At 53.1% G+C, this 23761-nt stretch overlaps 1 protein-coding gene across 9 annotated transcripts in view; it reads right to left on the reverse strand.

Annotated features, from left to right (window-relative positions):
• The window catches only part of VRK3 (VRK serine/threonine kinase 3), a 44750-nt gene that overhangs the window by 19991 nt on the left and 998 nt on the right, over positions 1-23761 (reverse strand). For 5 of the 9 annotated variants that reach the window (XR_011646396.1, XM_058280663.2, XM_058280661.2 and 2 more), the window contains exons 2-8: positions 16117-16256; positions 11613-11759; positions 10192-10386; positions 6610-6674; positions 3997-4063; positions 2920-3004; positions 2522-2627 (exon numbers count right to left, since the gene is read on the reverse strand). Coding sequence is in view for 8 of the 9 variants with exons in the window: in XM_058280663.2 (XP_058136646.1) it covers positions 2522-2627; positions 2920-3004; positions 3997-4063; positions 6610-6674; positions 10192-10386; positions 11613-11759; positions 16117-16255 (804 nt within the window). In the remaining variant the exon portion in view is untranslated. Of the gene's footprint in view, positions 1-2521; positions 2628-2919; positions 3005-3996; positions 4064-6609; positions 6675-10191; positions 10387-11612; positions 11760-16116; positions 16286-23761 lie in introns of all 9 variants that reach the window. The other 4 variants (XM_058280662.2, XM_071209402.1, XM_058280666.2 and 1 more) reach the window with 3 other exon arrangements.

Raw genomic sequence — 23761 nt, forward strand, 5'->3', positions numbered from 1 at the left:
CACATTTGAACCCCAAACTCACAAGAAGGCAGGTTTGTATTGACAAAGTCCCCCAGACTTTGTATTGACAAAGGACCCCAGAAATGGTCCTATCCTTTCCTGCTTTTGCGGCACTTCTCAACAGCCCCAGCTTCAAGCAGGGTCTCTGCCCCTCTTCTCACATTGGCCCAGGGGCTCGTCTCTGGGGTCCACAGCTTTCAGTCCCAGCTGGAAGGCACCTGCTCCTCCTGGTTCACTCTTCATTTAGGGACCCTGGGGACCCCCTCATTGTCTTGCCCCTAAATTATCTGTTGCTATAGACATACCCAGTGGCAAAGGGGCAGGATGGAGGCAGCTTGCTCTCAAATAATTCAGAAAAATCATAGATAATAAGCGGGGTAAATGTTAACAAAGGTGAACATGGGAAATTTGTACTTTTCTTGCAACTTCTGTGCCAGCCTGATATGACTTCCAAATGAAGTTTTGCTGTATCCTATCCAGCAGCTCTAGGTGCCTTGTGGAAGGTTTCCCGAGCCACTGATGCTGCTCTATGGTCATGGATGGAAATCTCCCACAGAGGGCAGTGAGAAAGCTGCGGAGCACTGGGCAGAGGTGGGGATTCCTCCGCCTACTCTCACCATTATCTTGGGGGGAGGGGGGTGACTTGTTTTTGCCAACAGCTTGGGGGACAGGGTCCTTTCCCTGCTATAAACCTGCCCTCTGCCTGGGACCCCGTCACTGTCCCTGGCAATGCTCCCTCCACAGGAGGTGGCGGAGGCAGTGACTGCGTGGGAAGCATGGAGTGAGCAGAGGTCTTTGCTCCTTTCCCAGCTTGGCATTTTCTCACTGTGACCTTGGGTGACTCCACCTCTCCAAGACAAATTCAGGAAAAGACCCCGACTCGCCAGGGGCTGTTGGGCTGGAGGAGCCCTGGGTGCTGGCCTGGCAGAGAGCAGGTGCTTGGCAGCACTGTTCACATCTGGGTTACCCCCTCCCTTGGCCCCAGGGCGCAGCTGACCACCAGGTTCTGCTTGTCCCACGCCTGCAAACTGTCCTGTCCTCTCCCCCGCCCCTCCTCAGGTCTCACCCTCGCCCCAGCCTCCTCCCAGCCTCCGTGCTCTCTCCCCCAGCCCATGTCCCACATGGCCCCCCAGAGTTGACCTGCCCCTCCCCCGCCCCAGCCCTCCCGCGGCCCCAGCACCCCCAACCCGACAAAGTCCCAGCCTCTCAGCCTGGCAGTCAAGGCCTCCTGCGATCTGGCCCTGCCGACATCCCCAGACCAAGGCACCTCTGGCTCCTTCCCCACACGGGTCATGCTCCATGCCGAGCACCTAAAATGCCACTCCCTTGGTGCTTCTGTCCCTCCTCCGTTTTCAATAGTGTCCTCCTGTTCTCCAGCACAGCACAGCATGGGACATTTCTGTTCAGACCGCTGTTCAGTTTGTGCGACTGCTTGGTTGAAACTCACCACCTCCCACCAGACGGGATGCTCTGAGACCCAGAAACTGTCTGTGCTGCTTGGGGGAGCCCTGGCCCAGGACAGGGTCTGGCACCCATCAGGAGCCTGGGAAGTATTTAAGGAATGGGGGGAAGGACGGCATGCCTTCAGCTCCTGCCTATACAAGCCTCTGCCCATGCCTCAGCCTAGAAGATTCTCTCCCTAGTACCCCCCACTCCCCCCACAGGTCTTGGCTTAGCGATTGCCTCCACTCTACCCCTGAGATTCAGGCTGGGGCGACTCCTCCAGCCCCCACGGCCTCCTGAACGCCCCCACAGTATGCTCATCCCTCTGCTTCTGGTGGCCTGCTTTTCACCTGCCCGTGTCTGTCTGGAACGGATTTGGCCTCCAGAAAGAGTTCTGGCCTTTGTCCTGGCTCGTGCGGGGGGATGGGGGGGAGGCTCTCAGTCTCTGGAATTTGCCAGTCAAAGTGTCCTGGCTCTTCCTGAGGCCCCCACCACCCAGGACAGCTGATGCTGACACGGGCCAGCCGGGGGCCCCTGCAGTCTTGGGGGAGGCACGCCAGGTGACCAGGGGCTTGGGGTTTTGAGTCACATCACATCTCCTCTGGGAGGAGAGAGGGCTGCAGACAGAGCTCCACCACATCACGAGACCCCAGGGAAACTCAGGACCCCGAGCTCCACGGGGCGGTCACACACGAGGTGCTGGGTGGGCGGCATACTCTGGCATGGGCACTCGCGTCTGAGACCCTGAGTCTCCTACTTGTATCCTTTCTGGCAATAATAAATCTGTACTGTGAGTAGAGCGCTTTCAGCTCTGTGAGCGGTGCTGGGAAATACCAAGCCCCCGAGCGGCGGGCGGCTGGGCCGAAGGGGCCCTGTGGAGGCCTGTGCCTTGGGGGGTGCAGCCTGGCCTGGCTCCAGGCCGTCAGTCTGAAATGAGTTGGGGCTGGTGCCAGAACTGAAGGAGCATCAGTGTGCTGCCCCTGGGGTCTGGCCAAGGGGGGCTGCTGAATGGGTCCCTGCCTAAACCTCTGACTGGGATGTGGGCGGCGCTGGCACAGGCGGGCGGCTGGGCACGTACCAGGCGGCAGGCCACCTGGAGCACGCCCTTCTCCGACATCACGTGCTCCGGGGCGCCGTCCAGGGCCGACTGAAGGCTCCTCCCCAGCATGGGGAACACCAGGAACCTGGAAGACACGGGCGCTGACTCGGGCAGGGCAGGGCTGAGCCCATCCCAGGGGGCAGGGGAGACGAGCGGGGACAGGGCAGGACCCAGGCCACCGAGGATGCGCCACGGCTGGGCGGCTGCAGGGCCTCGTCCAGGGGAAAGGAAGAAGGGTTCCGGGTGGCCGGGCGCCAACCTGGCTCCACGCTGGGGAAGGCGGGAGGCGGCCGGCTGGCCGGCGGCTTCGGGCTCCTGCCTGTCTGAGGCAGGGAGGGAGGAAGGGGCAGGAGGAGGGCGGCGAGGGGGCGGCTCACCTGTACTTGTCCTGGTGAACGCCAAAGCCCACACAGGTAGGGATGGCCAGGAGCGGGGTCGAGTGCAGCTTCTTCCACTTGTTCACTGGGGGAGGGAAGGGCCGGGGAGGTCAGAGCTCGCCTGAGCCCGGGCCCCTGCAGACAGACCCAACCTGCGTCTCTGCGGGAGGGTGGCAGCGTTGGGGGTGGGGGACCCCCTGCAGGTGACACTGGAGAAAGCAGTTACAAATGGGGAATGAGGGAAGCGGCTGCGGCTCAAGGGACTGGGCTCCCGCGCACCACATGGGAGGCCCCGGGTACGATTCCTGGGCCTCCCAGTGAAGGCAAGCCGGCCTGCGCTGCCACAGAGAGCTGAGAGCATGCACAGAGCACAAAAACAATGGTGTGTGTGGGTGCGGGTGGGACTAAAAGTAAAAAAAAAAAAGGGGGGGGAAATCGGTGAAGGGATGAGAAGGCAGAACCACTTCTGGATTCACGCGCGCAGCTGGTAAGATGGCTCAGTGCGTAAGGTGGCCGTGCTGCCACTCGGATTTGCATCCGCTTGTCTCTGGGACCTCAGCGGATGGCAGAGATCCTGTGACGGGCTGAGGAAAGTGTAACAGCTGAGGTGCAGTCACAGCAGCCCTCATGGGCCATGCTGACCTATTTCTGTAAGTAAGTGCTCTACTCCCCGCCATGGCCAATCTCAAGGCACCAACGTGTCATCGCCGGACGTGGCGCTGGGAAGAGGTCGGCAGCTGTGCCTCCGTGTGGCACTTCCACCAGACAGACTCAACAGACGCGAATACCCGCAAGGGCGGAGATGAGAGAAATGTAGGGAAATGATTAGGAGGCGATGGGTTTTGAGTATTGGTTACCTTTGTGTTTAATACGATCTATTTGGTTGCAAGTTTACATAATTTAATTTTTAGATAACGGCTGTATTGGAAAACCTGCTTGCGATATTCTGGCAAGTTCAATAATCCACTCTCCAGGGCTGGGAGGAGCCGGCCCACGGGCACAGCTCCCGCGTGCGGCAGAGCCCGGCTGTCCCATCCTGGCTGGCCCCGCCCCTCCCGCCCCTTCCCTGCCGAGTACCTTGCAGAGGCTTGGCGGCGCGCTGGAAGAAGTTCTGCTCGTTGAACAAGCGCCCGTCCTTGGCGTCCTGGTGGGGGACGGCGGGGAAGGAGGCTGTCACGCTGGACTCTCTGACACGGAGCCCCAGGCATTGCTGCCCACCTAGCACTCCCCAGGGCAATGCCAGCGATGACGCAGGGTCCCCTCCACATGCCCACGTCAGAATCAAACACCCTGGAGTGCTGCGCTGAGCACACATCAGAGACTGCGCGCTGTGCCTCAGTACCCCGGCTCCCCTTCTTTCTTTTATCATAGGATGCAGAGAGTTCCTCTTGACATATGGGCATCGATTAAACACGACATTTCTCAGTCTCCCTTGGCATGAACACAGAACTAAGGTCTGGCCAGCAGGGATGTGAACACACAACTTCTAGGTTATGCTCTGAAAGGACAGGGGCAGGGTTTCCCCTTTCCCTTCTCCTGTTCCAGCTGGCTGGGATAGAGATGAGATGGTGGGAGCTGGAGCAGCCATCTTGAACCATGAGATGGACGCCAAGGGTCGAGGATGTCGGCACAAGAAAGGAGGAAACTGGGCCCCTTGTTTATGGAACCTCCATATCAGCCCAAGAGATTTAGAAGGAAAAGGAGCTAGATGGCCAAGAGGCAGAAAGAAAGAGGACTGGATAAGGAAAGATTTTAAATAATACTTCAATCTTCCTTTGAAGATTTCATGTCTTTCACATCTTCCATGAAGACAAACACAGTGCAGAAAAATGGAATCGGTGATGTGGAGGACAAACTTTAAAAGATCCCCCAAACTACTGTGATTAGTAAGGGAAGAAATTGTAATAGTGAGGTGGAGAGGGTGGCCACAGCGGCTGCTGATGGTAAGGAGAGAGAAGAGATATGGTGTGGGGGCGTTTTCAGGATTTGGAGTTGTCCTGGGTGGTGCAGGGATGGATGCCGGACGTTGTGTGTCCTGCCGTGGCCCACTGGGTGGACTGGGGGAGAGTGTGGACTACAATGTGGCCCACTGTCCATGTGCTGCAGCAGAGCTCCAGAACATATTCACCAGGTGCAGTGGATGTGCCGCAGTGATGGAAGAGGTTGTCGATGTGGGAGGGGTGGGGTGGGTGGGGTGGCGGGTATATGGGGACCTCATGTTTTTTTAATGTAACATTTAAAAGAAAATAAAAAGAAGAAGAAGAAAAAAAAAATCCCCCAGAAGGTAAAGAAAAAAACCAAAGAGATGGAAACAGTGAATGAGAAGTGAGAGGAAAGACTACTAAGAGACAACATACAAATAACTAGTGTTTCTAAAGAAGAGTCAAGAAGAGAACCAAAGCAATAATCTAAGATAAGTAGAAGAATTAAGCCTATATATTTTGAAAGGGATCATTAAGTTGCAGGCAAAAATACTGAAAAAAAGCTAATACATACTCTATTAAATTAATTTTTAATATAGAAAACTATCCTCAAAGCAGACACACAGAAAAAAATAGGTCCCTACAAGGAGAAACAAAACCAGCCTTAGACCCTTGCTCCAGCACTGCCCTGTCGAAGGCAGCAGCCACGGGCCACCAGGACGGTGATGTGCTCGAGACGGCCGGGCGTAAACGACACGTGCCCGGGGGAAGGGCTGCCGAGCGGGGTTGAGCTGGGAGGTGGGAACGAGCCCCTGCCAGGTCGCCGGCACACTGGCTTTGACTTCTTTCTGGGGTGCGTGTGCGCAAGGCGAGGAGGCAGCCGTGGAGTCCCAGGGTTAAGAGCGCCCAGCAGGGACGCCAGGCCCAGCTCCACCCTTGGACAAGAGGCGGGCTACCTCCCTGTGCCTTGGTTTCCTCCTCTGAGCTCATGATAGCAGCTGCCTCAGGGGACGCCTGTGGGGCCTCGGGGAGGTGACTGGCCCTGTGCGTGGCGGCGGCCCGTGCACAGCTAGCACCACCCAAGCGTTAGGTGTGCACCAACGGCCTTTCCTGGGGCCTGGGGGCCACGGAGGGAACCTCCTCTCAACAGTGACTCGCAGACTCGCGGGGGCCACCGGCCCACCTTCCCAGGCCAAATGTCCCGGGCCAGCTTGTTCCCACAACACTGTCCTGGGCAGGACCAGGCTCCTTGGGCCTCAAATCCGAGAGGGGCCTGAGTGCAGGCGACGAGGTGCCCCTCACCAAGCCGGGACCCCCAGGGCTTCACCCACGCAGGCCCCACCCCTCCTGGATGGACGACCCTGCAAAGCCCACCCTCCAGAGAAGCCCCTGTCCAGCACACATCCCGCCAGCACAGGTCAGGACCCACTGCGCTGCCTTTCTCAGTCTCGCCTGGAGGCTGCGGAGATGGGGACACGAACTCACTGCAGTTTCCCAGCGGCCTGGCAACAAGCTAGACTTATTCTCACCACGACAAAGAAGGGGAAACTGAGGCCCCTGAGGAGCTGCTCACGACACAGCAGCGCTCTGCCTGACTAAGCCCGCCCTCTGACCCACTCCACAGCCTCTCTGAAGAGCTGAGAGGGGCTCCGGGCCAGCCAGCCTTCCTCTCCTGGAGTGAAAGTCCAGATAAACCAAAAAAGACAATGGAAATTGCCCTCCCCTCTGGGCGGCCCGCCCCCGCTCCCTGCCCCCAGGGACCACTCACTAGTTTGAGCGAGAATCTTTGTTTCTGGGGACTCCACTTGCCGGCGGAGGCCAGAGCGGGCTGGGCTGTGGAGGAACAGAAGGAGGGCAGTTAAACCCTGCGGGGGAGGCCAGCGTCCACCTCACACTCCCAGAAAGGAGAAGCAGTTCCGGCTCCCAGTGCCGCCAGGGTCAAGTGCACGCCTGACTTTCAAGGCCCAGTCCTTCCTTCCCTCTGACCTTCCTCTCTTCAAATAGTCTCTCCTCTTCTCGCTATTTGGCCATGCTGCAGGGTAATGCAGCACTTCTGCCATCCCTCCTCAGAAAGCTCTGACCACCATGCTGGCCCCTGGCCGGCACCCGGGAGCTTGGATTTCGGGGTTTTCCACCGTTCCCGGAACTGAAAAGAGGGCCTCGCTGCACCTAAGCTGGCAGTGTGGTTTATTCTGCACACCTGCTCTCCTCCCGGGGGCCTGGGATCTGGGAAGGTGCCCGGCAGAGGGCGCCTGCGTGAGCAGCCCCCAGTTACAACCCCGGCGCCGGGTCGCTAGGAGCTTCCCTGGGGGACAGCCCTGCACACCTGTCGTCACAACTCCGTGCTGGAGGAACTGAGTGCCGCATGCGGCTCCACGGGGAGGGCCCTGGGGGGGGGTACCCACCCCACGCCTTCTGCCTTTGCTGATTTTGCCGTATCCCTGCAGCTGCGGAGGGCCTCATCCGAGGCCACCCCCGGGACGGCTCCCATCCAGTGACCAGTTGAGGGGGACACAGAGGTCCAGCCACCCTGGCCCAATGTGGGACCACGCCAAAGTGCCCAAGGACCATGTCTGCCCGGAGCCCCCGTGGCGTCAGCACCACTCTCCCCCTGCCCGGCCTGCTTCCCTCCCTGCCCACCCCCAGGCCCTGACCCCGGGGGACACCCTGACCCTGACGACAACCGGAACCACTTGTCCGGCGCTCGCCATCTCCCCAGGCACCGTTCTCACTCACGTCACCCCCATGACAACCACCCCGTGGGGTCTGGGGTCGGCGCTATTTCAGTCTCCACTCTGCAGATGAGGAAACAGACGCACAGGCCACTGTGTGGTCTGACAAAGCCAACCACTGGCAGAGGCAGAAAACCAGCCCAGGGTGCGGGGCTTTGCACGCGTGGCTGGTCTGCTGGGCGCGCCCGCGCCCGCCGCGCCACAGCGTCCTCCTGGCCAGCCGCTTCAGCGTCCCGCTGCTCCTGCTCGGGCGACCTGCAGCAGGCCGGGCCCTCGCTGGGCATGCCCACCCCGCTCCACCTCGGCCGCGAGCGCTCAGCCACAGCCCGACGGGCCCTCTACGCTCCGAGGCGTGTTCGGGGCGGTCTGACGGCGCCTCCCAACGGTGGGCGGCTTTGTGCCCCCACTCCCGCCCCAGGGGGCCTCTGGTAAGTCTGGAGACAATTTGGGTTGTCACGAATGGGGTGGGGTGCTCCCAGCCTGGGGAGGGGCGAGACCAGGGATGCTGCTAAGCTCCGACAAGGCACACGCAGGCCCCCCAACTACCAAGGATGGCCCAGCCCCAAAGCTGACGGCGTTCAGGTTGAAAAACCCTCGCCCAACTTCAAAGGGGCGAAGGACATACATAAAACTCATTCCGGGGGATTCGGGAGGGGGACCCCTCAAAAAGAGAGGCAGCCATTTTCACAGAACAGCTGCAGTGAGGAACAAGGAGAGGCGTGGGCGCTGCCACCGGGAGATGCACTGGACATGCGCAGGGACCGAGGCAGAGCACACAACAGCGGGGCGTGGCGGGCGGGTGAAGTCAGGTTCCTGAGCCAATGCAATCCTGGCTCCTTACAGGACGGACACAGAGGCTGCAGGGATGGAAGGAGGGCCGCGAGGCCAGGCACGTGGGTGGCCTCTAGACATGGGAAGAGCTGGGAAGCAATTCTCCCCAGAGCCTCCAGTGGAGGAACCCAGCTCAGACTTCTGGCCCCAAGAACTGTTAAGAGGATAAATTTCAGCCACTTCAAGCCTGTGTTCATGTGTTGCAGCAACAGTAAGAAACGAATGCGATACTCTCGCTCTCTTTTCTTTCTTTCCATGGTGACATGGGTGCATTCAGGCTCTGAAGTTGGATGGCCTGGGCTCACGTCCCCGCTGTGTGACCTTGTGAGTGCCTTGCCCTCTCTGTGCCCAGCTGTAAAATGGGGATGAGTGGGAACATCACAGCATGGCTGGGTCAACTGGGTCAACACACAGGGAGCCCCAGAGCGATGCCTGGCCCAGGCACTGCCCCTCACCTCGCTGCGTGTCAGCCTCGGGCCCTCCCCTCTCGCTCACACTCCTTCCCACGCTTGCCGCACTGGCCTCCCCCGTCTTCTCTCCCACTCTCCCTCCACCAGCGACTCCACCCGCCTCTGCTGGAGACCCCTGTACAGATTTCCAAACTCTTCCCCCACCCCCTCTCATCACTGGGAACCAGCAGCCCCAGGAGGCGGGCAGCGCATGGCATCATATCTCGTTTTTCCAGGGGAGCAGGGACATCGAGGCACAGGGCGCCCCTGCTGCGTGCCCACACGCACTGTGTCACAAGCTCCGGGGCCCATCTCCTTCTGCCTGCCCTTCCACCACCCGGACTCTAGGGCGGGGTGGTCGACCAGAGACTGGCCCCAAAGCTGCCCCCACGCACGTCTGGCTGGCCGACACCGCCAAGTCAAACATTTCCAGATTTCTGGTTTTCCCCGGAACTGGTCCAAATCCCAGCCAGTTATCGACCTCTCTGGGATCTGGTTTCCTCATTCGTACAGTGGGGATAAGAAGCACCGAATCCATCAAGGTGTTGTGAGGGCTAAATGCTTTTAGTCTGAACAGGCCTACCCTCGAGCGCGCACTCAGTTAACGCTCGGCACAAAGCACCCGCCTCGGTGGTTCTTCTCTGCACCATAAAGCAGAGGCCTCCCAGTTTTGGATGTCTGACTCCTGACTGCTTTTACGCCTCACCCCTCCTCCGCCCCTCTGCCCCCCATCTGGGCAGGCTGATAAGAAAGCCCGGGGGTCTCTCCTTTGGCACTGGGGGAGGGTCAAGCCGTGCAAGCCCCTGCGCCACACGTAAGAACCCCACGCCAGTCCTCCTTCCTTGCTCTCTCGAGCCCGCCTGGACCCGCTTGGGAGGCCTGCCCTGCTCCCCCCGCAACCGCAGTCACTAAGTGAGGAATCTTTGTCATTTCCTCTGGCTCAAAAGACCTCTGCACCAAATTCTGGGTGGGAGTTTATTCTGAGTCTGTGAGGTGGCCACCCTGGTGGCCCTGCCCTTATCACTTGGCACCCAGGCAGGAGGTGGGCCGCAGAGCCGCCCTCTTTACGCAGGCACACGCTCGGCGGGTGGCCTCGTGGTTGGCAGCAGGCTCCGCCCCTCCTCCCAGCCACCTCCTTCCCTCCCAGCCTGCTGCACTGGTTGACACCGCCCGCCCCGCCCCCTGGGGGCCAGGTGTGCAGTCCCAGGCCTAAGAGAAAGTTGCCTGGAGGCAGGTCTGCTTGGGAACATGGCTTCCACCCCATGCCATTCTCAGAGAGGGGCCTCCTGCCCCTGCCCGGCTCTGACCGGCCCGGCCCAGCCCAGGGATAAAGTGCACCTGCGTAGAGGATGCCCCGGCCGTCCCTGCTCTGGAGGGCCCCGAGCATCCAGTGCTGCTCACTCTTGTCCGTCAGCACCGTCCCCGTGGGCAAGGCCTCGAGCGAGGTGGTCGCCCGGCTCCGCTTCCGGTTCTGAGGGCTCTGCCGGGCGGCCTGTGGGCTGCCTTTGGGGGTCGGGGGGCTGCTCCAGGACCCTGGAGGAGGATGGTCAGAATGAAAGTTGCATCTGGGATAGAGGAGTCAGATGGGAGATGATGCTTGTAATTAACCTTCACTTATTCATTCGTTGTCTCAGCAAACGCCTCCTGGGACCCCCCATGAGCCAGGTCCTCCGCTGGTGAGGTGGGGGGCCAGGACGGGAGTCAGGGCCAGGCTCTGCCCCTGGGAGCCCCCAGTCTGGTGGGTGAGACCTGGCTGCAGTCAGTCGGAATCGGGTCTGAGACAGGGCAGTGTAGAGGGATGTGGGGGTAAAGAGGAGGAAGAGACTGGGTCTGCAGAAGGCAGGGCAGGCTTTCTGGAGGAGAGGACATTTGGGCTGGGTTTTGTTAGGTGAGAAGTTTACTAGAAGAAAAGGGAATTCTGGACAATCAACCAAAAACATCCTGAAACATCCCGCGGACCTGGTCCTGTGCTCAGTGTGACGAGGGCCCAGCAGCGAGTGGGACTGCAGCCCTGGCCCTGGAGGGCTCCAGCCAGGGGAGGAGACAGGCCCAGATGGGGGAAAGCCGGTATGCCCTGTGCCCCCACTCCCACCCCGCCAGCCAAGGCCCTGAATGGAAAGAGGCCTCTGGAGCTCAGAGGATAACAAGGGGGCCAAGGAGAGGTCCCAAGGACTGAAACTTCAGATCCAGGAGCCCGAGGGGCTAAGAGAGGTGACTCACACCTGGTCCCTGCACACGAGGGATTCTCGGTGCAGAAAGAGAGGCAGAAAGGGGCGTGGGGCCTGGAGGAAGTCACACACTCATAAGGGCAGCACCGGGCACTGTGGGAGCCCAGAAAAAGAGGAGGTGATGAGGAGGCCCTACACTAGCCCAAGAAAGGCACCCCAAGACCTGGCCTTTTGAGAGCTGGGAGCATGGCAGTAGCTGGGCAGAGAGGACAGCCTTTATCAAGACCTCAGGGGTGACAATCCAAGAAAGCATTTCCAAAAAGTGAGTGTTCTATGCTACATGGGGTCTCCAGTGCCAGGCTGGGGAGCTTGGACTGTGGGGTAACGGGCACAGTGGGGGGCTGGGAGAGGAAGGGTCAGTTTTGGGTGCAGAAAGACCCCTCTGGGTGGAGATAGACTGGAGTGGGAGACTGGAGGCCAAGAAGTCAGGAAGAGGGTTGGACAAGGGTGCAGGCAGGGGTGGGTGATGTCTGGGCTGGGGCTGCGTGGTCAGATAACCAATAGTCAGGCCAGAATGACCCCCACTCTTACCTCTGGGCCTCACAGATGGACTCAAGGCATCTTCAGATCCAGAAGTGTCACCATCTGATAAGAAGGATGATGAAGGGGTGACAGTGCTGGACCATTTCACTTTCTTGGGGGAGATTTCAGAACTGGAGTTCAGATCTCTCCTTGAGCCTAGAGAAAGGCAGACAAAAGGCAGACTGCAGTTACAAAAGCTCTTTCCAAATACCTTCAAGCCATAAACCCTGAAGTCATATTCAAACACTCACATCCCCTCAGCCTCACAGCCAAGTTCTGCTTCTTTCACCACCTAAATAGCTAAGAAAACTGTTCCTGCCTTTTGGTTATTCTCTTCTCCACATGTATTGGTCTCTCTTTTATCTCTTCTATCACTTTGTCCCTCTGTGTTCTTTTCCAGATATTCTTCAGATCCAACTTCCAGTTCACCAATTCTCCCTTCAGCTGTGTCTAATCAGCAATTAAACCATCCATCGAGTTTCTAATGACAATGACTATATTTTTCATCATCAGAGGTTTTATTTGGTTCTTTTTCATATCTGCCTGGTCAATTGTAACTTTTATTTTTCATTATGCTTTCAATTTCTTTTATGTTTTGAAGACGGTTTAAACATCCTTAGTAAATATTCTGATATGTTAATTCAAAGGACTGTGGTCTTTGCTGATCTGAATCTGTTTGTCATTTCTGCTGACTTTCATGGTGGCCCAGATTGGGAGCCCATGTTCCTTGGAAGTTTACCTGGGTGTTTCTCTGAGGTCAGTCTTCAAAAAAGGTTCCCCAAAAGATTTACTTCTTTGCAAGGAGACACCAATCTCACCATCTGAAACTAAATTTTCAGCTTTGGTTTTTTTTTGAGGGCCATACACATCAGTAGGAATTTTGGCCCTAAACTGGTAAGAATGTGAATTTTTTATGAATTATCAGGAAACACAGAAGGAAGTCAGCAGACATGGCTCAGAGTTCAGCAACATTCATTTATACTTTGGAATTGCATCTGGCTGCACATAACAGGAAATACCACAAGGGAAGACATTTTTTCTTTTTTCATCCACAACCAAGGCTAAGGCAGACAAATATCTCCACCAATTTCCTCTGCAGAGCAATATCTTTTGTTCTAGTATACTCATGGAGAACTCTTCAGACTTGAGAGGTTTCCAATCTCACCACCCACACTGCTTGGGCCCTAACCTTTGTCTCCTGTAGCCCCTTAAAACCCAGGCTCCAGGCCACAAACTACCAGCAAATACCACCGGGACCAATGCCACCAACGGCACTTGCTTAGCCCTGCAGCTCTGTTTTCCCTGTTTCTCACCACTATGGAATTCCCTTATTTTCCTTTCAGCCCTAAATTTAAAAAAAGGATTTTTAAAAATATTTTACCCAGCATTTTTGGGTATGTGAACCATAAGACAAGTTTTTGCCTATTATCTGGCATATTGTCACCCAGTTGCTATAAGCTCCTCACTACGACGACGACTGAGGGCAAACTCATTACTCATGGCCAACAAGGCCCTGCACATCCGCCCTCAGTTGACACTGTCCTTCTTTATTCCTCCAATACGCCTGACTCCTCCTCCCTCACGGCCTTGCCCCACACCGAGCCCCAGAACATGGAACACTTGTTTCAACCCCCACCCCTCACTTTCCAACTCTTTACTTTGCTAATTCTTACTCATCCCTAGATCTTGCATCAAAGGTTATCCACTTAGGGAGGCTGTAGTGGACAAAATAGTGTCCCCTCAAAACTCACATCAACCTGGAACTGCAGAATGTAACCTTATTTGGAAATAGGGTCTTTTCAGATGTAATTAGCTAAGCTAAAATGAGGTAGATGGGATTAGCATGGGCCCTAAATCCAAGGGCTGGTGTCTTTTCAGGAAGGTCATGTGAAGACACAGAGACAGAGAGAGAGGAGACAGCCTTGTGGAGATGGAGATAGAGACCGGTGTGATGCATCTATAAGCCAAGGGATGCCAGATTGCCGGCCACCACCAAAACCCAGGAGAGGGGCAAGGAACAAACTTTCCCTCAGAGCCTCCGGAAGGCACCAACCCTGCCGACACCTTGACTTCACACTTCTGACCTCCAAGTCGGTGAGAGAATAAATTTCTGTTGCTTTATGCCCCCCAGTTTATGGCAGCCCTAGGAAACGAATATAGAGGCCTTCCCTAATCCCACCCGCCCCCCGAAATAGAGTCCATATATCCCACTACATGTGTTCCATGGCCCACTTCCCCTCTGTTATCACACCCTCCGCTGATGTGCTTCTTCAGCGTCTGTCTTCTCCACTGTATCCCTGGTGGCAAATATAGTGCTGAGCCTGCAGTAGAGACTCAATATTTATCTGTTGACCAGTGACTGGGTGAATGAATAATGCACTGGGCCCCACTTGGCATTAGGGAAGGCAGTGGTTAAGAACTGAAGTCAGGCCAAGGTGAAGACTGTTGGCATCTGCTAGGAATGCAGACATGATGCTGGAGATGGAGACCCATCTTGAGACCTGGACGGTCCAGCGGAGACAGGAGCCTGCGTCCTTATGACGTCATGGGGACACCACCCCAATACTGGACTGTCTCTCCAGACTTTGTTAGTAAGAATAATAAACCTGCTCACTTGTTTAAACTCTTGTGGTAGTGTTTTCTTTTACGTGCAGACAAACATAATCCCCAATGATAAACGTTGCTGAACTCTCAGCCCTGTGTGCCAACTTCCTTCTGTATCTTTCAGCTAAGTAAACTTTCTTTGATACACCAATAGAGCATCTGTGCTTGGGCTTTCCACTGGTCAGGACGCACTACTGACGTCTCGCTTGTCATTCAGTCAACAATACTTCTCAGCGTCCAACTCAAGGCCAACCACTGGCTCTGGATGCTGAGCAACAGTAGTTACAAAACACGATAATCCCTTTCCTTGTGGAGCTTTCAAATAAGAAGCAATAGATAAGAGGTACAGTACTGCATTTACTGCTCCCTACTGATAGGTACCAGAGATAAATATAAATGTGGAAGGGGTTGGCTGCAGCAAGGCAAAGACACAGTTTACCAGGGACAGCAGGGAAGCCTCTCTGAGAAGGGAATGATGGAATAAAGACCTGAAGGAGGCGAGGGAATGGGTTGCACAGACAGAGGAGGGAGGCACAGCCCCGACAGGGAACAGCCAGTGCACAGGCTCCAGCCCCAGCCTGCCTGTGGCAGGGAGAACAGCGAGGAGGCCAATGTGGTTGCAGCAGGACAGGCAACAGAACGAGCATTAGGAGACGAGAGAGTAATGGGGACCTGACCACGGAGGCCTCGCGTGGGAAGGGAAAGCGGGGGGAGCACAGGACGTGACTTGGGTTTTAACAGGACCGCTCTGGCTGCCTGGGGAAGAAAACCGAAAGGGCTAGGGAGAGAACTGGGAGAGTAGGGGCAGGAGGCTTCCGCCCTAACACAGGTGAGAGATGGGGGAAGTGAGACCAGGGCGGTAGCAGAGCAGGTGGGAGCTGTGGTCAGGTCCTGCCTTCATCCTAAAGGGAGAGCCACTGGGATTCGCTCAAGGTCTGGATGTGTGTGGGGTGGGAGACTGAAGAAAGAGAAATCAAGGGCGACTCCTGAGAAGCTGGAGAAAGAGTTGTCACTGTGAGGAGGAAGTCTATGGAAGGGGCAGGTTGGGGCGGGTGCGCAGGGCAGTCATCAGGAACTCAGTTCCGGCCTGTTCCATCTGAGATGCCTACTGGACACCCATTGGGAAACGGCAAGTCGGCCGCCTGATGCACGGATCTGGAGTTCAGGGGAGACGCCCAGGCATGAGCTGTCAACAGAGAGACGGTGTCTGTTCTGGATTGAACTGCATCCCCCCAAAAAGACACGTTCACGTCCTAGCCACCAGTCTCATGAAGCCAACCTTATTTGGAAATAGGGTCTTGGAAGAAGTGATTAGTTGAGGCGAGGACAAATGGACTGGGGGAGAGCCTAATTCAATGACTGGTGTCCTTATCAGAAGAGGACATCTGGACACACGGATGGACAGTAGGAAGACAGCCATGTGGAGAGGGAGGTCAGGTTGGAATTATGCTGCTGGTGTCCCTTGGCTCCAAAGGACCAAGGTCCAAGGACACCAAAGAGGGGTGGCAAGTGTCAGAAGCTGGAGGAGGCAAGGCAGGCTCCTCCCCTACCGGCTTCAGAGGGAGCCTGCTCTGCCAACAATCTGATTTTGGACTTCTGGCCTCCAGGATTTGAGCCACCTAGTTTGTGGTATGGCATTCAAGGAAAACTATGGCAGTCTTTTTTTTTTAAGGAGGTACCAGGTTGAACCCAGGACCTCGTACATAGGAAGCAGGCGCACAACCACTGAGTTACATCTGCTCCCTTATGGCAGTTTTAAAGTTGCAAGATCACTGAGACGCCACAAAGCTGAATGTAGACAGAGCAGTCTGCATCTGAGACCAGACCAGGGCTTCCTCCCCACCAAATGCACACGCAGGCACACGCCTAACCCTTACCCCAGGGATCAGCTCAAAGCCCCGGTTCTTACCTTGGAAGGATGACACAAATGGTTCGGCGAAAGTTTGGGACTCCTCATGCTCCTGTGTAGGCAAAGGTTTTCCACAGTAGGGGCAGAATTTGAATGCTGCTTTGATACTTTTGCCACACTCTGGACAGAAGGTGATCATGCTACAAAACAGAAGGGGTGGGGCAGGAAGCTGAAAGAAAAATTTAATCCACTGCTGATGAGTCGAGAACATCCCTGTTTTCCAAGTTCCCCACGGTCATGAGGTTGCGAAGGGGAGGAAAGTTGTCACACCCTGAATGTATTTCCTATGGACTGGCCATTTCTAAGATGTGTTCCTTCCCATGGCATTGAGTCTCCAGCCATCTATCTCTCCATAACGGTCCAGGGGAGGTACAAAGCAGAACAAATGCAAAGTGAAACTGTGGACCTCACAAAAGAAGTGGGATGCCTTGAAGCCAATGACTGTGACATTGGGAACTGCTCCAATCACAGAATATGCACCGAGGATACCACCAGGGTCCTCAGCTGTATTTGTGAATGTTCATTTCTTAAACTATTGATGGGTATGGAAGAGACAGGTAATGCTCTAGCCTTGTGTAGCTCTGAAACATTTCCTCATGTTTTTTAAAAATAAAAAACAAGGCCACACACAGAACCTATGACACACGAGGATATGGCAGGGTCACACCATTTAATACATGAAGGGGAGAAAATTAACAAGGTTGAGAGTACAGCACATCCTTCCAATGAATATCTTTTGAATAACAAAAGAAAAAAAGAGACATCCTTTTATCTGTTCTTTATTCTAAGACTTAGTAAAGGGCAGCAATTAAAAATTGGAATATCAGGGAAGTGGATGTGGCTCAAGCAGCTGGGCTCCTGTTTACCATACAGGAGGTCCAGGGCTCGATGTCCAGGGCCTCCTGGCGAAGGCAAGCTGGTCCGTGTGGTGAGCTGGCCCACGCAGAGTGCCGGCCCATGAAGGGAGTGCCGCTACATGAGGGAATGCCACCCTGTGTGGTAGTGACCCCTGTGCAGGAATGCCAGCTGATGTGGAGAGCTGGTACAGCAAGAAGATGCAACAAGAGACACAGAGGAGAGACAATAAGAGACTTAGCAGAAAAGGGAGCTGAGGTGGTACGAGAGAATGATCGCCTCTCTCCCACTCCTGAAGGTCCCAGGATTGGTTCCTGGAGACACCTAATGAGAATACAAGCAGACGCAGAAGAACACACAGCAAATGGAGAGAGAGAGCAGACAATGGGTGGGGGGGAGAATTAATCTTTAAAAAAAAATTGGAATGTCAAACTCTAAGTCCAAATGAACTTGTGCTCATTTCATTTCACCCTGTAAGAGAGTGTTCTAATCAATTCCTTTTCCATTATTCACTATCAAGGCTGGTCTGTTGTAACTGCAAAACAGTGGAGTCCTTTAAAGGACAGCTTTGGTTCCAGGGTGCCTGGAGTGGAATTCCAGATCTGCTATAGGCTGGGCAAGATCCAGAAATTACTTAATTTCTCTGCGCCTCAGTCTGCTCAGCTATAAAATGGGGCTTATTATGGTACCTAACAGGGTGCCTGTGAGCCTTCAAGGAGCTCATCCACATGTGAGAACAGGACTGGGTCCATGGAAAGCCTTTCTGTTAAGGCCTGTTACAGCAGGTCCTGTAATCCATTTTCTCCATTTCATTTACTGATACTTCTATTCACTTTTTCATTTCCTTAAATTCTGAGCTCTGTGGGCCTCTTTCTCCTCTCTGTGCTCACTTAGGGAATTCCAGCACTTGCCCTTGAAAAGCACCAGCTGCCCAAACAGCTGGCAAAAGACACCTCAGCCAGGTAAGAAGAGAAGGGTTCCTCCTTCCCTTCTGCTGCCAAAGAGCGGAAAGCATGCTGTGGCATCAAACCACCTGTAACAGCCAGCCAAAGGGGTGCTGATGCAAAATATCAGAAATCTGTTGGCTTTCATAAAGGGTATTTATTTGGGGTAGAAGGTTGCAGTTACCAGGCCATAAAGCCTGAATTATTTCCCTCACCAAAGTCTATTGCCATGTGCTGGAGCAAGATGGCTGCAGACGTCTGCCAGGGTTCAGGCTTCTTGGGTTCCTCCCTTCCTGGGGCTTGTTTTTCTCCAGGCTCAGCTGCTGTGCTCTGTCCACAAGGCCAGCTGTAGACTATCAGGCAAATAGCTCTGTCCTTCTCCCCAGGGCTTCTGCCACATCTAAGGAGCCGTCTCTATTCCTCTGTGTTCTTCTCCTGTGAGTTCACCTCCTAAGATCCAGCTCAAAACTCCCTACTCTATACTTTGCCATGTCTTTTTTCTGTGAGTGCCCACCCACTAAGGGGCAGGAACTCAACGCCCTACCGATATGACCCAATCAAAGTCCTAATCATAATTTAATCAATTAAAGGTGATACTTCCAACAGACCAGTTTACAAACATAATTCAAAAACTATTTTTGCAATTCATAAACAATGCCAAACTGCTACACTGTCCTTCTGTTATTTCAAACAAAGGAGATGTGCAGGACACAGTTGGACTGCAGAGTGTTGCCAAGTGTCCTTTCCCTTTAAGAAGTCTGGAATTTCGGTTGGTGGTCGACCTTAACAATATGCTGTTCTGAGAATGATACATAGGTGGATGCTCTGGCCTTCTGAAAGGTATAAACACTGGTGAGCATCTTTGTTGAGCTGGGAGAGGCACTGTCAATTCCCCCTCCCCAATCACATGGGGAAAAAGAAATTGCCCTTGGCATTCACCAATCTGTTTCCTAGTTCTCCTTCCGGGTTGCTCAGAAAATGACGCTAACTGGCCTCCTTATGGTCAGGCAGGGCCATGTTCTAGTTTTGGCCAAAGGAACGTAGGTGGAAGTGACACCTGTCACTTCCTGACTGAAGAAGTGAAAAGCCTCTAGCAACCCTCCAGGCTCCCATCCCTTGCGGTGTGTTGAAATGTGGGTGCTAGACATAGCCTAGGGGTGCAGTGGCCCTGGAGAGGTGCCCAGACATTGTATCAGTGAGAAGTAAACTTGTGTTTGTGCTAAGCCTCTGAGATGGAGGTTATGTGTTAACGCAGCCCAGCCTAAGACATCAAGAGCCTGCTAGATTTCTTAGAGCAACAAAAAGTTTAGGAAATCCACGGAGCTTTTAAGTAGATTCACTTCAGGCAGAGTTTCCCCAGGTGCCAAATGCCCTTGGATAAAGATGGCCTCAACGATTAAGTCAGGGTCTTTCCCAGGGAACCCTGCCACCTCCACGAAGCTTTACTCCAGGAGGGAAGTCTGTGAGGGATGACACAGGCGGCGAAGCAGGAGCCAGCTACTGCTGGAGAACGGGCCTCCCGGGGCAGGAGCCCGAGAGGATGGTACCTTTCACGGGACCTGGTCGGGTCCTTGGATTCACTGGGCTGGAAACGCCATCTTAGCAGTGTCCTATGAGGGAACAAGGTGCAGAGGCCACATCTCAGGTAAGTTAGAGGTCGAGTGGGATACTGTGCAGCATTTGCCGTGGAGCCAGCGTGGGCTAAGCCCCTTCATTCATTCAACGGTTTACTTACTGAGTACCCAGTGTATACCTAGCAGAGGGATCAAATGGACCCTGACAACATGAAGCTCACGCTCTAGGTAATCTGGAAGCTGTTGGCGAGTGTGGGATCAGGCCGGGAGAGGCAGTGGGATAATTTTAAACTATGGGTCCCCGGCTCAGGCACTGTGCCACCGGCCTCGTGAAGGCCACCATCTTATCTGGCTTGGACTAGTGCAGAAGACTTCTAGCTAGACTTCCCGCTTCTACCTGCATCATCCCCCTACAATCTAGGGATCCATTCAAAATCTAAATCAGACCTTCTTCCTCCTCTGCTCAAAACTCTCCAAGGGCTTCAAATTCAGATAGAATAAAAGTCAAAATTCTAACCGTGGCTCACAGGGTCTTATCCGATCTGCAAAGATCCATCTCCTCTCTGACCTCATCTCCCACCCTCTCCTGCTTTCTCACTTTCTCAAACATGTCAAGCACATTTCTACCTCAGGACCTTTGCACTTGCTGTTAAGACTGCTTGGGGGAAACGGACTTTGGCCCAGTGGTTAGGGTGTCCGTCTACCATATGGGAGGTCTGCGGTTCAAACCCCGGGCCTCCTTGAGCCATGTGGAGCTGGCCATGCGCAGTGCTGATGCGCGCAAGGAGTGCCGTGCCACGCAAGGGTGTCCCCCACGTGGGGGAGCCCCCACGCGCAAGGAGTGCGCCCATGAGGAAAGCCGCCCAGCGTGAAAAGAAAGTGCAGCCTGCCCAGGAATGGCGCCGCCCACACTTCCTATGCCGCTGACGACAACAGAAGCGGACAAAGAAACAAAAAAGCAGACAAAGAAACAAGACGCAGCAAATAGACACCAAGAACAGACAACCAGGGGAGGGGGGGGAATTAAATAAATAAATAAATCTTAAAAAAAAAAAAAAAAAAAAAGACTGCTTGGAAGGCTCTTCTCCCAGAGTGCCCATGGCTCACACCCTCCTTTAGGTCTCTGTTAAGGTATCACCTACTCAGAGAGTTCTTCTTGACACTAATTTATGAACAGTATGCCCTATCCTCCTTAACCTGCCTTATTTTCTTCACAGCTCGTTACCACCTGATATATTCTAACTTAGTGGTTTATTGCTGATGCACCCAACTGGAATGCAAGCTTCAAGTGGCAGGAACTTTTATCTGATTTGTTCACCACAGTGGCCGCAAAGCCATTTATATGTTGAGTGAATGAATGAGTCTCCTTTGCAGAAAGAGACCAGCCGAGAAGGAAGGACAGTCCCCTAGGAGCATGTGCACATTTTCACCCAGCAGGCAAGTCTAGGTAGCATGCTGCAAAGCTCAGGGACAAAGTCATTTAGCTGAATGATCTTTAAAGAAGTTCTTTCAATTGGAGACAGGGTAGTAGAGTGCTTAAACACATGCTGTAACAGTTTGATATGGTTTATGAGTTCCAAAAAAGGATAATGGATTATGTTTGCAAACTGGTCTGTTCCTTTGGGCATATTAGATTGTATTTGGTTCAGAGGTTTCACTTTTACTTGACTGAATTAAGATCAGTGTTTTCATTCCACCACGTCCATAGGACATTGAGTCCCTACCCATCAAGGGAGAAAACAACTTGGCAGAGAAGAGAGTATAAGTTTTGATGCTGGAACCCCAAGAAGTAAATATTAGGTCGGTATAAAAGTAATTATGGTTTTGGACCATGAATCTTAATCATTATAACTAGACTCAAACACATCTTTATTAATCAAAATAGGAACCATTACAATCAACACATTTTTGTCAATGAGAAAAAAAGTTTGTTTATTCCCGTAGTGTAAAAATCTGTGCTTCAGGAGTTAACGAACTCTTGAAAAGCATTCTCTGCATCCTGCTGGTTGTGTAATTGTTTTCCCTGCAAAAAGTTGTCAAGATGCTTGAAGAAATGGTAGTTGGTTGGTGAGAGGTCAGGTGAATATGGCAGATGGCAAAATTTCATAGCCCAATTTGTTCAACTTTTGAAGTACTGGTTGTGCGATGTGTGGTCAGGCATTGTCATAGAGAAGAACTGGGCCCTTTCTGTTGCCCAATGACAGCTGCAGGCATTGCAGTTTTCAGTGCATCTTGTCAATTTGCTGAACATACTTCTCAGATGTAATGGTTTCGCTGGGATTCAGAAAGCTATAGTGGATTAGACCGGCAGCAGACCACCAAACAGCGACCATGATCTTTTTCTGGTACAAGTCTGGCTTTGGGAAGTGCTTTGGAGCTTCTTCTTGGTCCAACCACTGAGCAGGTCTTTGCCGGTTATCATATAAAACCCACTTTTCATTGCACGTCACAATCCGATCGAGAAATGGTTTGTTATTGTGTAGAATAAGAGAGGATGACATTTCAAAACGACAATCTTTCTGATTTTTGGTCAGTTCATGAGGCACCTGCTTATTGCGCTTTTTCACCTTTCCGATTTGCTTCAAATGCTGAACGACCGTAGAATGGTTGACATTGAGTTCGTCAGCAATTTCTCATGTAGTTGTAAGAGGATCGGCTTCAATGATTGCTCTCAACTCGCCGTTGTCAACTTCTGATGGCCGGCCACTATGTTCCTCATCTTCAAGGCTCTCGTCTCCTTTGCAAAACTTCTTGAACCACCACTGCACTGTACGTTCATTAACAGTTCCTGGACCAAATGCTTTGTTGATGTTGCGAGTTGTCTCTGCTGCTTTACGACCCATTTTGAACTCAAATAAGAAAATCGCTCGAATTTGCTTTTTGTCTAACATCATTTCCACAGTCTAAAATAAATATAAACAGCAAGTAATAAGTTATTAGCAAAAAAACAAAGCAAGAAATGCACATTAAAATGATGTGTAACATAACCACATTTATTTAAGAATGTATGCCAATATCAAACAACGAATTTCAACAATGCAAAAACCACAATTAATTTTGTACCAACACAAAGTACTAGAGACACTGCGGAGGCTCTGGGAAGAGAGAGCACCTGATAGTCTATAGCTGACCTTGTGGAGAGAACAGAGCCACTGAGCCCAGAAAGAATTGAGCCCCACGGAGAGAGACAAAGCCTTATGCCAGCCTACAGCTGTGAGTGGAAGGAGATGGGACCACAGAGCCTTCAGAGGAAGAGGAAGGCTGAAATCTCACAGAGAACGGCAGTATCTTGCTCCAACGTGTGGCAAGAGACATTGGTGAGGGAAGTAACTTATGCTTTATAGACTTTTGGCTGTAAGCGTCTACCCCAAATAAATACCCTTTATAAAAGCCAACGGATTTCTGGTATTTTGCTTTAGCACCCTTTGGCTCCCTAATACACATGCCTTGGGACCCAATGCACCTGGGTTCGAAACCTAGTTCTGCTACTTCCCATGTGCCCTGAGGCCAACTGATTCCTACCCCAGGACCTTTGCATATGCAGTACTCTCTGCTAAGAACGCTCCTCCCACTATTTTTCCCTATGGCTGGCTACCTCTTCATTCTTTAGGGCTCAGCTCAGGAGTTCTGTGACCAGCTGACAAACTGCAACTCCTACTCTATCCCTCCCTCCCACTCTCCCTTTCCTCTATAGTACTTAATGCCATCAAACACAGGTTTACAGTTCCTCATCTTAATCACCTGGCAGCAGGTATGCTTCCAAGTCCAGAATTTTGGAGATTTTAGAAAAATTACACCACCACCCCCAGCAGGATCTAAGGGCAGCTTCCCCACGTCAAATACACTATTTGTGCAGCAAAATCTTTCATGATTATAAACAGTCACACAGGAGTGGGGGTTGGGTTTTCGCCAACAAACAAGTTCAAAGCCAGTTCAGGTTTGCACCAAGTTACAAAAACACACACAAATCCAAACTTTCAGTTTTAAAACTTTTTGGATTTTAAAATTGTAGACAAGGGATTGCAGACTTGTCAATACTCTATCATTTGCTTATTTATTTTGTTAGCGCTTGGCATCCCCAACTATCATTAGAATTTAAACTCTGTGTAGGCAGAGAATTTTGCTTTAAACACGATTATATCCCCAGAGCTTAGAACTGTTTCTGTCACAGAGACACGGAGGATAAATAGCAGTGCCTGTTGCACAGGCTCTTACAATAAATGCCCAGTAAATACTGCTGGGAGAAAGAAGGGAGTAGGAGAGTGCTAGAGT

This window comes from Dasypus novemcinctus, chromosome 18 (genome assembly GCF_030445035.2).
Source record: "Dasypus novemcinctus isolate mDasNov1 chromosome 18, mDasNov1.1.hap2, whole genome shotgun sequence".
Taxonomy (NCBI): Eukaryota; Metazoa; Chordata; class Mammalia; order Cingulata; family Dasypodidae; genus Dasypus; species Dasypus novemcinctus.